Here is a 15,188-nt window from a genome sequence, read left to right on the forward strand (position 1 = left end):
TGTCTTTTCCATTAATATGTTGTTGTAAAACTGTATTTTGAGCGATTGAACAAATAGTTATTGATTATTTAGCTCACAAAATCTTTTGTTAGCTCTTACGAAATGCACTATTTTTTTAGTTTTTTTTTAAATAAGAATAACTCTTATTTGGAAACGTGAATATTTCAAAATCCAACTGATATATGAAATAATAATCGTGTTGAAAGAAAGAACGAAATTGGCCACAGGAAGTTTTGCCAGTCTCTTTCGTAAATATCCCTCAGTCTGCGAGAAACTTAGAGGCGAACGTGGAGTTACGGGGCCCTAGGGAGCAGCCGGATTATAAACTCACCTGAGGGTTGGATTTACAACTGCTTGGGGTCTGCCCTGGGTGGAATTGTAGATATCCGTGGGTTTCAGGTCATTGACAGACATTTGGTAAATTTTATAAAACTAACAATAAAAAGTACTTGTATATTTCATCAGCACAATCATCATACATGTTCTGCTTTGTATTATTGATGCAAGTCACCAGGTTTTAATATAAAGGACAATTTTTATTCTTACACAATTTTAATTTATTTTTAAAGCGCTTTCGTCGGTAAAATGGCAGAAAAATATCCGCAAATGTCAGTGACATTTTTCTACCATTAGTACAAGAAGAAATCCATTCAAATGTTATTAACTGCAAACCATATACGCAATACTTTTATACTGTAATTTATTAGCTATCGGTCTTTAAAATTAGTTTTAAATGTTATTCTTATTATTTTATCATATGTTTTTTTTCTATTTTACACATACATTTTTCTGAGAATAATAACTGATGATCCCAACCGGCCAAAGTGCTTTTAAAATAAATTAAAATTGTGGAAGAATAAAAAAGTCTTTTAGATTAAAAGTCATCATACAAACAAACATAATTCAATGCTAGTTCTTCAAGAAAAATACAATATAATAATAAGTCTCTAAACATGCTTTGATTGATTACATGTAAAGTAAATAATGATCACAACAATAAAAGTAGAATCGTGTCAGTAAAACAGTGAATAAATCAATAGATTGAAAATCGTAACAAAAAAAATTAGCATAACAAGCTACAATGACATTAAACATGTATTTAAAGTAATGGAAATACATAGCATTATAAAAAAATGTTACAACGGTTTCCTAATTCTTTGTTTGAAATTTGTTTGGACGATGGAAGGATTGTGAAGAAAAGGATTTTCCGGACATTTACCATCGTTTAGTGATACAAAAAAATCAGTAACACTACGTTTCGAAATCTGCAATCTGATCTCTTCTTCGGGTAAATAACTAATCTAACACGTAATTATCTGACTGGTCAGTCGTAGGTGGTTGGTCGGCGAATGCGGACCTATTATGACCTGTATTCTGTAGTTCAATTTTAATAGTTAGTGTTGTGTTTTGTTTTTAGGAAGTGCATGTTTTAGAGTTAGTGAAGTTGACACACAACATGGTGGTTGTGATTCCTGACTTAGGCGTGTCACTACGCTCTGGTACAATTTGTTTATTTTAACCTAGTTTGTAATTATGTATTAGATTAGTTATTTGCCTGAAGAAGAGATGAGATTGGAGATCTCGAAACGCAGTGTTATTGATTTTTTTTATCACTAAACGATGGGAAAAGCCCGGAAAATATCTTGTTTCCTAACATTCCTATTAGAGATATCAATTATAAAAATAATGTAGAGAAATTACTTCAACAAAACATATTTGTTTAAGCAGTAGCAACCATCTTATAGAATAAATAATTAATGTATCAATACACATAATAAAGACTATCAGTAATCGACTTGTTCACTATAAATAGAGTGCAACATCAGAAAGAGATATAAAAGTTTAAACAATAATAAGCTAAACGTTTTATAATAAATTGTGGAAGAATGTCATATTTAAAAAAGAATTACACTATTACAGCGAAGTTTAAATTAAAACAAATCAGTGAACAAGTTTTGTTTCGGGTCTGATGTATAATTATAATACTAATTCATAATCAGATTTGTACTACGTTTAGAATTAGGTTCTAAAAGACAATAAGATGGAAAAAATATTATTCGTGTAATATCGAATCTCATGTGAAGATTCTATTAACCATTACCAAGTTTACTTGTTGATCAAGCATTATGTGAACTTGAAGTGGCATTAGTAGAAGATATGCATTTTCATTTACTGGATATAATATTCAAAAAAATTATCGTCTGAACAAAAACACTTCCTTATTATGGAAAAAATTCTAAACTTTTACCTCTCAGTAATAATTTTATTACATATGTATTTGAGTGTGAAAAATTACTGTTGTGCATTCCTTTCGGCGAGTACTGTTATGGTTTACAATCAGATTGATGGTTTTTCAAATTTGCTTGTAGAACCAGGTGTTTGGTCAAAAAATATTTTTTACAGAGTCAACAATTTTAAAACAAATAAAAAAAGTTAGTTTTTTACTACTTTAATGTTATTTTATATTAATACAAGGTAAGAGTACGCCACTCCTCATGTAGCTAGGCTTCACTAAGTCTGCAAGCAAATATTTCAAGTCTATAGCTTATTTCGTTCTCTACCTACTATAGTGCCTCTGTACTGCACATCTACTATGACCTGCGGACAGAGAGAGACGTACAGGAAATAAATGTTTACATCCTACCGGAAGACACAAGAGATGTTATGTTAGCCGATTAAGTGATAGGCAACAATGACGGAAGCCGAATTCCATGGTTGAACATGTACCATCATAGAACTCGTTCTTTTCTGTGTAGAAATAAACTTCCAATCAAGATTCAACGTGTACAGATGAAATATTTCTTAACATAATACATTCACATTTTTGTTCGGTAAGTTACATTTTATAGCATTGTTCAAATAAACGTTTCCGTGAGCTAGCGAGGGTTCTACGAGAGCCAATTAAGTCAAATATTGTATGGTCTCCAGTCCGTTTTCTATTTTACTCTATGAATAAAAATGTTACTTGTTAAGATCTCACGAATTTACACAATTTGTCTGAAAATATATTTGTTCAGTTATCTTGTTTCCATCCGATAAGACCACTGATAAAAATATTCGCTAACGCTCAGCCAAATCCCAAGTAGTGACGTGCACTATCGTCGAACTCAATGTTCCTCATCTGTAAATGAAGTTTCATACAAAATTTTAAGTCAGTTTTCGAGACAGACAGATAGACGGACCCCACAGTGAAAGTGCTTCGCAAAACTCAGCCAATAATAGTTTGCTGTTTTATAGAAATAATTTTTATGCTCATTTATTGGCTATTAAATTTGAACACTGGAAAATAAGGTTGCGATCATATTTTGAAGTGACGCACTAGAAAGGTGTGGTCGCAAAACCTGATAAAATACTACTACGATCAGTCGCTGTATTGACAAGAAAGATTTATTCTTAGAAGTAGCAAGAAATCTCTAAGAGAGAGCTTTACTGCACATAATAATTCTGATGGTCAAGACTCGAAGTGACGTGGTTTGCATAAAACATCAGCCCGGCTTTAAAAGCTCTTCATCGCCTCCCCACTTCTTTGTTGAACAGTTTTGAAAAGTTTTCTAAGCTGAGGGTTCAATCTTCAGTATCTAATGGAAAGTTTAAAACTTAAAATGAATTATATAATAATACAGCGAAATTTTTTTCAAAGATCACTTTTTTATTTCCTCTAAATTTTGGTGAATAATCTCAAATGTATACATATATCAAATTTTGTTTTTAAATTAATAAACATTTTTATTGTGCAAAATATAGTTGCAATTTAAGATTTTTATTTGATAATTCCAACGTTTTTATTAAACTATTGGAAAGGTCATCATCATAACACCACTTTTGAATTAATTAAACCTACTAATTATTGTAGTAAGGCAAAAATTTCCTTTTCAAAATCAATATTTTACAATCTCCCCCCCCCCAAATATCACACTAAAGAAATAAATTTAAAATGACATGTACAATAAATAAATTTTATTTCTGAGCTTTACTGATTTTGACAAAGTTAAACCTTTTTTGAGTACAGTAGTTGTACACAATGTTTACACAGAACAGATAACAGACCCTTTCAATCTATACTATAATATAAAAACCTTTCTTTTTCTATTTACCTGATTTCTTCCGTGAACTTACGATGTTTTAATATTTATTCTGTTATTATTGATGAAATCCAGAAATCAGTGATCACTATAATCGATGCAGACATCCTTGAGTTATAAGTTAAGTGGTGTTGCTAACTCTATGTTTTATGTATACAGGGTGAGGCAAACCACCCGTACAGTACGTGTAACTGGGTAATTTTCCTGTTTCATGAGAGAACTCGGCACTTATCGTAAGACATTGTAGTTTACGGTTTTCCAATACCTTTTTTAAATTTTAAAAGACTTTTAAAAATTGGATACAGTATTTTTTTTTCAATCAAAAACATAAGAGACGAGTTTACTGTTGTAACTTTTTTTTACTTGCACATTGCACTGACTTTTATAATAAATACATTCAGTAAAATTATTAAAAAATCTATTTTTGTACTACAGTTTTGAAACCATTGGAGATAGAGACAAACTTTAAATGTAGAAAATGTTTATTTTTTAAAGACCTTTCTAATTATGTATAACACAACATAGGTTGCTATTTGATTTTTTTTAGATTGGAGCTGTTAAGTATTTCAAAATTCTATGTATTTGTAAAATGTGTAAATTTTGGGGTAGGGTAGCATTTGATGATATTTTTCGATAAGCCATCTCATTATTAGTTTTCAATAAAAATATCGTCTCTGTACATTTGTGCAGGTAGTTGCAATAAATTTAACCACAAACCCCTGATTTTTTTACGTATTGGTGTACCTTGTACATAAGCGGCAAGATAGTTTCAAAATTTTTGCATCAAAATAATCAGTGAAGAAATACCTTTAAAATGAGGTATAACTCAACATACCATTACATTTGAAAATTTTCCAAAAACCACCCCTACCCCCCAAAAACTACCCTTTTGGGGAGTTTTAGAGATTTCAAAATAATTTATCCAAATCCTTTGGGGTGGAAATAGGGGGGTTTAAGTTGTTACGAATAATCTACCTCGTTTGGTTTGGCCGCTATACGTACTGTACGGGTGGTATGCCTCACCCTGTATAGATTGATAAAATGTTACATTTCGCAACAATGATAAAGGACGAGATAAGAATCTCACTGTACTCTGTCTGCTCTCCTTCCTGGTAATGAGGGGTACATGTTGCCTTAACCCAGTTGAAGGCAGCAGCATCACTTTACAACCTTGCTGATTGCTCCTAAATAATTGATAACCTCCCCTCCTTTTCCCCTATCCTCGTTAGGAGCAATCGTTGGCTAGTGGATGGAAATTGTTTTATCTGAACTCGTTAGCTTCACATCCCTCATCGTTAGAGAGGAGTGGCATTGTAAGATTGGTATGGTCGTTTTTAACCTATTTCCAATGGAGGTAAAGCTAAATAGTAATCATGTTGCTCTTTGTAATCAATCATTAGGCCTTCCCCTTTTATGGCCGAGCGTTAGCGAAGCTTGTCACTCTCGATGGGTTGGAAAATTGTATTTCTGTCTGTCTGTATTAATTTCTAGTCAAGGAACATAGAATTCGATGGTGGTGCACGTCACTCCATGGGATGTGGCTGAGCGTTAGCGAACGTGTTTACATTGGTCTTACGGGTATATTGGCTACGAAAAAGTCGGAGAATCAACAAATTTCCAAACAAACTGATTGCAACCATACGACCTTTTAATACAGGATATTTCAAGGAACATGACTTTTCCGGGTTCAGCTATCCAAAATTCAATTACACTACGTTTCGAGATGTGCAATCTAATATCTTCCTCAGGTGAATTGTACCATAAACGTAGATTGTAGTGTAGGTCACTATTCACCTGAAGAAGAGATCAGATTGCAGATCACGAAACGTAGTGTTACTGATTTTTGTGTCACTGAACGATGGTATACGCTCGAAAAAGCCTTTTTCCTTCACTATGCCTCCTTCGTCAAAAAGTTTAAACAAAGAATGCGATATTTAGTACATTAGTTGGTAAGGCATTCATTACATTCTATCATGTCCTTCGATATTCCATTATATCACTTTGTTTGTATACATACAGGAAGGTGGATGGATTGCTTTGATGAAGATTCATGCCTGTCAATGGGATTTGGCTGAGCGTCATTGAACTCTTTCACTAAATTGGTGGCTGGCAGATTTGATCTTAGTCAACCTGTGGGCTGCAAAAATTCCTTTTGTTTGAACGCCGCGCCGGTCTGTATATCGTTACACAGAACATATCGAGAATGAAATAAGCGAACCCTGATACACGCCACGTGTTGTCTTGTACTCCTTGTAATGAAAACAATACAAAGAATGTCATTAGATAGGTCGCAACAAAAATAAACCGATACATTGAGAGAACGAATCTCTTTCCAAACAATCCAGCAAAACCTTCATCACATGTGTTTCTACGTTTATCACATGGGAAAATGTCGTGATTGTGCACAGATCGTTTACAAATTCTGTGTACTGCTATATTATTGTTTCTATTATGGTTACCCATTACCCATTTTCACCTTTAATTTTGAACTCGTGGCCCCAAAATTTATATAGTTCTTCTTTGTAACAAAGAGAACTATGTAGTCTTTAGGTCCTTTGTTTTAAGGGTTGTGCAGATAGGACGACAGGATTTCAAGGAGGACCTTCTTTTGTTCTCTTAGGATAAGGAGCTTATAAATTGCACCTAGTCCTATAAGGACCTTAGCGCTGCTTCCGGAGTGACAGGATATTCAGGAAGGGTAAGGTTAGGGGGTAGGGGCCACCTCCTATCGAGATCCATGAGGAAGAATTAGGATACTAATCTTAAAGTCGTCTCCCGGAAGAAGGGGAGGCCAGTTCTGAACCAGCCTCACCAGTCAAAGCAGGCAGGGGGTAGCACACCCTTGTGGAGGCTAGCAAGAACCTCTGGTGCTTAGGGAACAAACTCCACCAACTCCAACAGTCATCTCCTACAGTAGACTAGACCTATCGAAATACCCTTGCACCCCAGAATTTCGACATTTGCGGTTAGTGATATACCGCTCTTGGACATCCATAAGGTTGCCCAGATTTAAGTGACCAGTGTATGTTCAACTCGAAAGTATAAACCAGCCAGAAGTGACCCCTGCTGGGATTCAAGGAGGACTCTCCTGATCATCAATAAAATTTTGATTGGCTTGTTAGTTAATTGGCTTGCAAGTTAACTCGCTTGCATCGTATTTTTTTATTCCTTCTCTTCCGCACAATTCTGTTTAAAAATGATAAAATACTCATTAAGCTTCTAAACAAGGGTGACCAACTGAAAAGAAAATTGTGACAATTTTATTTGACTTAGAAACAACAAAAGGAAAAGCGTTATATATTATGTATGGTTTTATTAATATATAAATACGAAATTTTAGGAAAACAACCAATTATAGGAAAGAAAGAAGGAAAGTTTATTACTTTCAGTGTGAAAATAGGTGTCAAACTGTCGCTTGCCGAGTTCAGTGTAGCCCTCACTGGGTGTGAGCGTAAGAAAGTGTGGTGATACAGAACAAATCTTTCTTGTTTGGTCTATCCCTAAGTTTACATTTACAGAGGCGCAGTTAGTCTCAGACAGACAAATACTGTTGTAAAAGTTTTGAGTAAACAATTGTTTAATGAATTTTACATTATAAGGGACGAACCATTTTACATTTTATCTTCCATATTAACAACATAAACTCGCATAGATTTTAAACTCAAAATAAATTAAATGTCTATACTTTTACCCTTACAAAATTGTAACAAATTTAGTCTTAAAGTGGAGTTATATTCGATTTTTCAAAAGTAAAAAGGTTTAAATCGTTCATTTCACATTATTACTAAAAGTAGTTCCTTAGTAACTACTAAGGCTATCAGTAAATATATTTAAAATATACAGGGTGTTCCGTAAAGGGTGTCACAAACGTCTGTGGACGACAGTACTCATGATTTAAAACAAGAAAGTCATTAGTACTTGGTCAAGAAATTTTTCGTTTATCCGCAAGCCACCATTTTCTTTTTCTAATAAAAAATATTGTTATCTCTAGAACTAGTAAAGCTACATACCAAACATCGCACATAGGTTATGACAAATAAGATATAAAGTCATAAAAAGGTTTAGTTGTTTGCTTTAATATTAGCAAAATGGCGCTTTTTGAAGATTTTAAAATTCAAATAACATAAAAACTACTATAGTTATAAAAGATGAACTACATACCAAAAATTTTGCAATTTTTATTGCAATCCCAATGGTACTTTTTGAACAAAATCCGTCAACGCATAAGCGAAAACGACCACTTTAAAGGTAGGCTTGCACAAGCCAGGAAAAACCAACAGCTGATGTGCCTCTCAACTGACAACTAACAGTGTTTTTTTCTTTTTTAATTTTTTTATCTCATGTGAGCCTCTTGAGCCAGATATGCCGGCTTCGAAGTGCACTGGTTTTTTTTTATTCAAGTACAAATTACATGATTGGACCTCCCCGGGATTTGAACCCGTGATCTCTCGATTAGAGAGCCGAGACTATAACCATTAGTCTACAGAGGAGGACTAGACAACAATGTTATATTTTGTCAATCTTAACACTCTATATGTATATACTATATACGATGAGATTTCCTAACAACAGTTCTTGGTTTATTGTTTGTTTATTACAGATTAACATAAATGTAAAGACTGAATTATAACTTTAAACTTAACTACGCTCACTTTTTACTTTTTTACTTTCAACTTTTTACCAATAACGCCTATCTGCAGTACGCGGAGCCCAAGGACGGGAAGGATATTGCAATTGTGATGGTCCTTTGACTGACCGAGTGTAGATAGCTCAAAGGGTTCAAGCCCTTTTCCATAAAACCTCTCCCCTACACCCCGCCCTCTGTACACTGCGCTATGTGTAACGGAAAGGGTCGAAAGCTGTTATTTCACTAACGCTGCAGTTTCAACATTACTTTTCACAGATTTGAATTTTTCTTTAGTAACACGATGCGATGTGCATACTTTTGAAGTTCAAACCTTTTATTGTAAGTACTACTTCGCCATAGGACAATATCAAATATTACAATTTTTATTTTACACGAAAAGTGACAACACTATTTAAATTTCCCTAAAGTATGTCGTAAAACGGTATTTTGTGTTGTAATTTCCGTTTCGTTCGTTGTGAATTTAATTTATATTTTCTCGTGTCCAATTGCTGTGAGTTAATTTGACAGATATTTGATTTCAATAGGTAAATTTTTCACTTTTTTCTAATCTTATCATAAAATCACAACTTTATCCAAAGCTAAAAACTATCCAAGTGGTTGAACATTCTATAATAATGTACAACTAAAAGGTTAGGTATACATATATAGGCTAAGTTTGCCGAGGAGTCATGATAAACATGAAAGTGGAGTAAATACCTTACATTATTACGAGGTAAAATTACAAGTTTAAAACTCATTTCATTCTTGAGTGGCCTGCGGACAGATAGATGTACAGTACATACATTATTGTATAGTTTTACAGAAAATAAATGCTCACATCCATTTTAATCATAAAAGAGAAATTTTGACAGCTTACTGAGTGACACGCTTCAATAACGCTCAGCCAAAGTCCATGTTTAGACATGTTACCATTATAGAACATATTCTTGTCTATGTAGAAATGAAGTTTTATGAACAATTAGAAGTCTGCAGATAAAATATCTCAGGAGATATTTTGCAACATGAAACGTCCACGTATTTGGGTTTCATAGCCGAGTTGTAATAATAAAAGTCTTCATCACAATTCATCAAAATATGATGTTGGGTTGGTTATGCAATAAGCATTAATATGTCACATTTTATAATCTCATATGATTATAAATAACTTAGTAAACTAAGTTTATTTACACTTTTATTTGTTCTGCCATTTTCTCGTTGCCATCCCGGTTGGCCCATACGACCAATCTTAAAATATTCGCCAACGCTCAGCCAAATAATGGCACCAAATAACACGCACCATCAGTGTTTATATAGAAGTTTCATTCACAATTTCAAGTCTATAGGTCAATTCATTTTCGAGATGTCGTGCTGAAAAACAGACAGACGTACACAAGTAAAATTTTTCCAACCCTTATAGAGTTATAGGCTTCGCTAACGCTCAGCCAACTACTGAACCGTGAAAACTACCTGAAAGTTTACGTAAAACACAAGAGAGAGTAATAAATATAAAATGCAGTAGGCTTGCTAGGAAGACATTTTGTGCTGTAATAACAATACAACTGTACACAGCCGCTGTGTAATGTATCAAACAGATTCGCCGCCGCCTTTGTAATATCTTGTTTTGTTTCCTTTCTTGTGAGCGCTCTGTAATGAATACAATATTCGTTTCGGTTTTGTTAGGCCTAGACATTTGCGATATTATTTAAAATATGTATATTTACTGAAATCTGATATGAATATGGTTTGAGAATATTCAGTAACAATGGTAATTTTATTTTTATTACAAATTAAATTATTTTCAACAATCGTACTCAGCAAAATTTGAAAAAGATTTTTGTTGTAATGGTTCCCTCTTCTTGTTACAAAAAGTACAACAATTATTGGTGTGTCTCCATAACAGTAAGAACCACGTAGAGTTAACCAAACATGGTGGTGGCATTTTGGATGATAAGTTTTATACTATAAAAAAGTCATTGATGTATTATTCTTTGTTTTAAGTTTGTTTTTGACGATGAAAGGTGACGATAGTGAAGGTAACAGGATTTTGCGGACATTTGCCATCGTTCGGTGAAACAAAAAATCAGTAACACAACGTTTCGAGATCTGCAATCTGATCTCTTCATCAGGTGAATAACTAACCTAACACATAATTACAAACTAGGTTAAAATAAACAAATCATACCAGAGCGTTGTGACACGCGTAAGTCAGGAATCACAACCACCATGTTGTGTGTCAACTTCGCTAACTCTAAAACATGCACTTAATATACAAAAAACAAACTATCAAAACTGAACTATAGAATATAGGTCAAAATAGGTCTGCATTCGCCGACCAACCACCTAGTACGTAAATACTAAATAATCATAGTTTTATATAGATTTACAAAATTTCATGTATTGTTTACTTAACACTTCATCGTAATTTGAATATTGAGTTTGGGTCCAGTTTACCTTCCTCTTAGTGCAGCGTCTGGAATCTGACGCTGTAACAGATATGAATCCTGCACCCTGTAGGTGGGAAGGGTTGATTCAATGTGACATTGATTGATTCAATATAAGGTTGATCCATTGTGTGAATGTCACTTTGATTAAACCCTCCCCACCAGAGCTACGTTATATGTAGAAAGCTCGGTTGCTCGACCGCTAGACGTCGTGTTTAACACATCGTAATGCACTCAATTGTGCACCTGATAACACAATGAGAATACCTCTTCACCAACATTATACTATATTTTGTAGTCTAGGTGTCTCTGATGTTAAAACAATGTAAAGAGTTCATTTTGAGCATCTTCATCGCCGAATTTTTTGGATCTCTTCAGACGAACATGACTCCAGATTCCAGGAGTCAAGTCTGTGACAGCGTCAGATTCCAGACTCTGCACCAAGAGGAAGGTGAACTGGAGCTAAACTCAACATTCTGTCTCAGTATATACAGAATCACAAATGCGGCGAAAAAGTAGTTTTTATTCCTTTATTAGTCCTGAAAACCAGTCATTATTTTAAGTCTTATGAGTTGTATTTTTAACTCTTTCAGCTCCGTTCTTTTATTCCCTGAAACTGAAACAACTGTATCCTAACGAAATTAAACGAAATTGTGTGTGTTTTTTTTTTATTTGTTCATTTCAAATTAATTAACACCACGTAACTCTATAAATAAATATTTTTTGAAATTAATAATTTTAAAATAACTGTTCAGTTAGAAGAGCTACTAATATTCATTTATTCATTGCCTGTTTGAGAAAAAGGAAGATTTTTCAACGTCAACTTCACGTTGATAAGTTTAGTATTTAGGACATTTTATTTTCGAGATATCCGTGCGGAAAGACAGACAGAAGAGAAACCTTTTCAGCCCCTCGAGTGAAAGGCTTCGCTAACGATCAGCCAATAACACATTAAAAACGATAGTTGCAAGACTACGGTTAGGAGGCAATGCTACACTACTGCTAGGTAATTATCGGAAAACACCCCTCCCCCTCTCCCCTCTCCTGCCGCTCTAGTTATAACCCAATTTAGTTTCAGCTTCTAAATTGAAGTCGACTTGGTTCTGAATTTCGTCTGCTTTCAAGATACAAGTTAGGAAGGAGCTTACCTATGTGGGATCCTGGGTGATTTTTGCCAGTTTGGTTGGTAGCACTGAAAAAATTGGTCGGCTGAGCGTTTAGCAAAGCTTCTTCCGCCAACTGATGGAAGTCCTGTGCGTGTCCATCTGCACGCTTTATAACTTTCGAACGAGTTGACTTAGAGGGTTAAAATGTTGTGTGAAACGTCATCTATACTTCCTCTATATTAATATTCAAATTGGTGAGCTTCGGGCCATTTGGATGGATTGCCCGGGTCACAATGTTCGATATGTGACGACCGTGAAGCCTCGATGCTGACGAAAGGTCGAGTAACCGTTCCTCACTCTTCAAAAAAATCGGAAAAACATTTCTCGCTTAAAAAATGCGTATGAATTAGGGGTAGGTCCAGCCTTCTGGTGGCCTTCAGCATACGAGTATATGTGTAATGTAGTGGTCTACTTAAATTATTCCAGGTCCTAAATTCATTAACATTTCCGGGGGCAACAAATTGTGACGGCCACTAAAATGCCTAGCGTTTTTTTAAGTTTCGAAATAAGTATTTATTTATTGAACCAATGGCAATGCCTTTTTGTACAGAGTAAAGGTTTAAACTTAAACTAACTAAAGAATACAATAACGAAAGAAAGCTAAATAAGTAATTACTTAAAAACTTTCAAACAAACTGCATTTAAAACAATCTGTAGAAAAAAGGAGTAAGACACTCAGATACATACTATTAAATATATTTTAAATGACTATTCCAAACTTTACCACCTATATAATGAAACTAAAAATAAAATTTTGCTTGGGATGACTGAGAACTGTGACAATATGTATAAAAAAGTAATAAATGCAGCTATAAACCAAACAGGTAAACCAATAAAACTCGGTAAGAAGATTCCTGGTCTTCTATTTCTGGGGAGTATTTTATACTTCCTACACCACCCAGTGAATCAGCCCCCCCCCCCCCCCGAAATAAGTTTTTATACGCCACTGTGCTTCTCTACCATCAATCAAATGCTGTAACATGGTAACATTTTGTCGACGAAGCTCTCATAGAGCTGTCAGTCACTGTGTAATTCTCTGCTTATTGCAATAACACGAGGCTATAAATCCTGAGTCAACTCATTCCACCCAATATAACAAGCAAAACGTTAATAAATCAGTCTATTGTCATGCAAACATGACAGAATACGTATGTGAGGATTAATATTAAATCTGTCATTTCCTTGAATAATATTCACATCACTGAGGACATGCCAGCTGTTTATATTGTGAAACAAACAATGCTCCACTCTCCACTCTATTTTAATTGCATTTTCGTATTTGTTTCTGCAAAATATTTGTATTTTGGGTTCAACCTGTGCCATAGGAACACCACATGCGAACTTTCACATTGAAACCGTACCAATATTGAATTGAAAAATTCGCGATTCCAATGTTTCTTTTGGTCGAATTAAGTCTCTGTATTGGATAATGACAAAATGTTTTGAATATTTTCAAACACGAGATAAAATATTTAATGGGAGTTCTTTTATACTGAGTAATATTTGGATCTTAATAAACAACATTCTCAGCTTGAAATTAAAAAAAGGAAGGACAACTATTATTTTACTGTACAGCAATCGAAACTGACGATGCTGTGGGAATAAGTTGTTAAAGTCCAATAAAAATGTTAAAATTCCTTTGACTTTTATAAAATAGAATAATATTTGCCATCGTTCAGTGATACAAAAAATCAGTAACACTACGTTTCGAGATCTGCAACCTGATATCTTTTTCAGGTAAATAACCTAGAACCTAGGTAGGTTTTATTTTAACCTAGTTTGTAATTATGTGCTACGTTAGTTATTTACCTGAAGAAGAGATCAGATTGAAGATCTCGAAACGTAGTGTTCCTGATTGTTTTGTATTCTTGAACGATGGCAAATGTCCGGAAAAATCCTGTTTCCTTCTCAATCCTTAAATCGTCAAAAACAAACTTCAAACAAAGAATAATATTACTATAATTAACTCAATTTCGTATCTTTGACGAAATTAATGTTTTTTACGTGGTTAAACCTCCCGCCTAGCCTAAGGCCAGTTTTAAAATAAGGAATTTCCAAGAAAATATCACCCAAGCTTTATCTTAATTTAATATCTTGTTTCCAGCATCTTCTCTCTTGGGTTCAATGAACTTATTTTATAAGCTGGAAAATAAATTACCTCGTAATGAGAAATAATGGGTTTCCATTAGTGGATTATATGTCAAAAACTGTCACTGATAGTGAGCCTAAGGCTAGTTTCAAAATAAAAAAATTCTAGAAACATATTGACCAAACTTTATCTTAATTTAATATCTTGTTTGCAGCATCTTCTCTGTTGGCTGCAATGAATCAGTCGGCCAACCCTTGTGTGGACTTCTTCCAGTTCGCGTGTGGCGCGTGGAACAAGAAGCACCAGATACCGGAAGATCGGGGAAGTATAAGTGTCTTCGAAGTTCTCTCTGACCAGCTCCAGATCATCCTTAAGGGTAAGTCTAGTTCTCTTACTACCATTGTAAAACTATGCAAACCAAAGATCGGGTCTGCAAAACACCTTGCTTCTTCTTTCTTCCTTCTTGCTCTATTTTTGCATTACCATCAACATACGAAGAAGGATGGTAATGGAGGTGAAATGAATTATAGGCATGGTACAGGTGAAATGAATTATAGGCATGGTACCAGTGAAATGTATTATAGGCATCGTACAGGTGAAATGTATTATAAGCATGGTACCGGTGAAATGAATTATAAGCATGGTACAGGTGAAAGGAATTATAGGTATGGTACCGGTGAAATAAATTATAGGCATGGTACCAGTGAAATGAATTATAGGCATGGTACAGGTGAAACGAATTATAGGCATGGTACCGGTGAAACTAATTATAGGCATGGTACC

General features: G+C 34.3%; 1 protein-coding gene across 3 annotated transcripts in view; it reads left to right on the forward strand.

Annotated features, from left to right (window-relative positions):
* The window catches only part of LOC124366407 (neprilysin-1-like), a 157,044-nt gene that overhangs the window by 106,665 nt on the left and 35,191 nt on the right, over positions 1-15,188 (forward strand). For all 3 annotated transcript variants that reach the window (XM_046822933.1, XM_046822934.1, XM_046822935.1), the window contains one exon: positions 14,620-14,781. In XM_046822933.1, coding sequence (XP_046678889.1) covers positions 14,620-14,781 — 162 coding nt within the window. The remainder of the gene's footprint in view (positions 1-14,619; positions 14,782-15,188) is intronic.

This window comes from Homalodisca vitripennis, chromosome 7 (genome assembly GCF_021130785.1).
Source record: "Homalodisca vitripennis isolate AUS2020 chromosome 7, UT_GWSS_2.1, whole genome shotgun sequence".
Classification (NCBI taxonomy): domain Eukaryota; kingdom Metazoa; phylum Arthropoda; class Insecta; order Hemiptera; family Cicadellidae; genus Homalodisca; species Homalodisca vitripennis.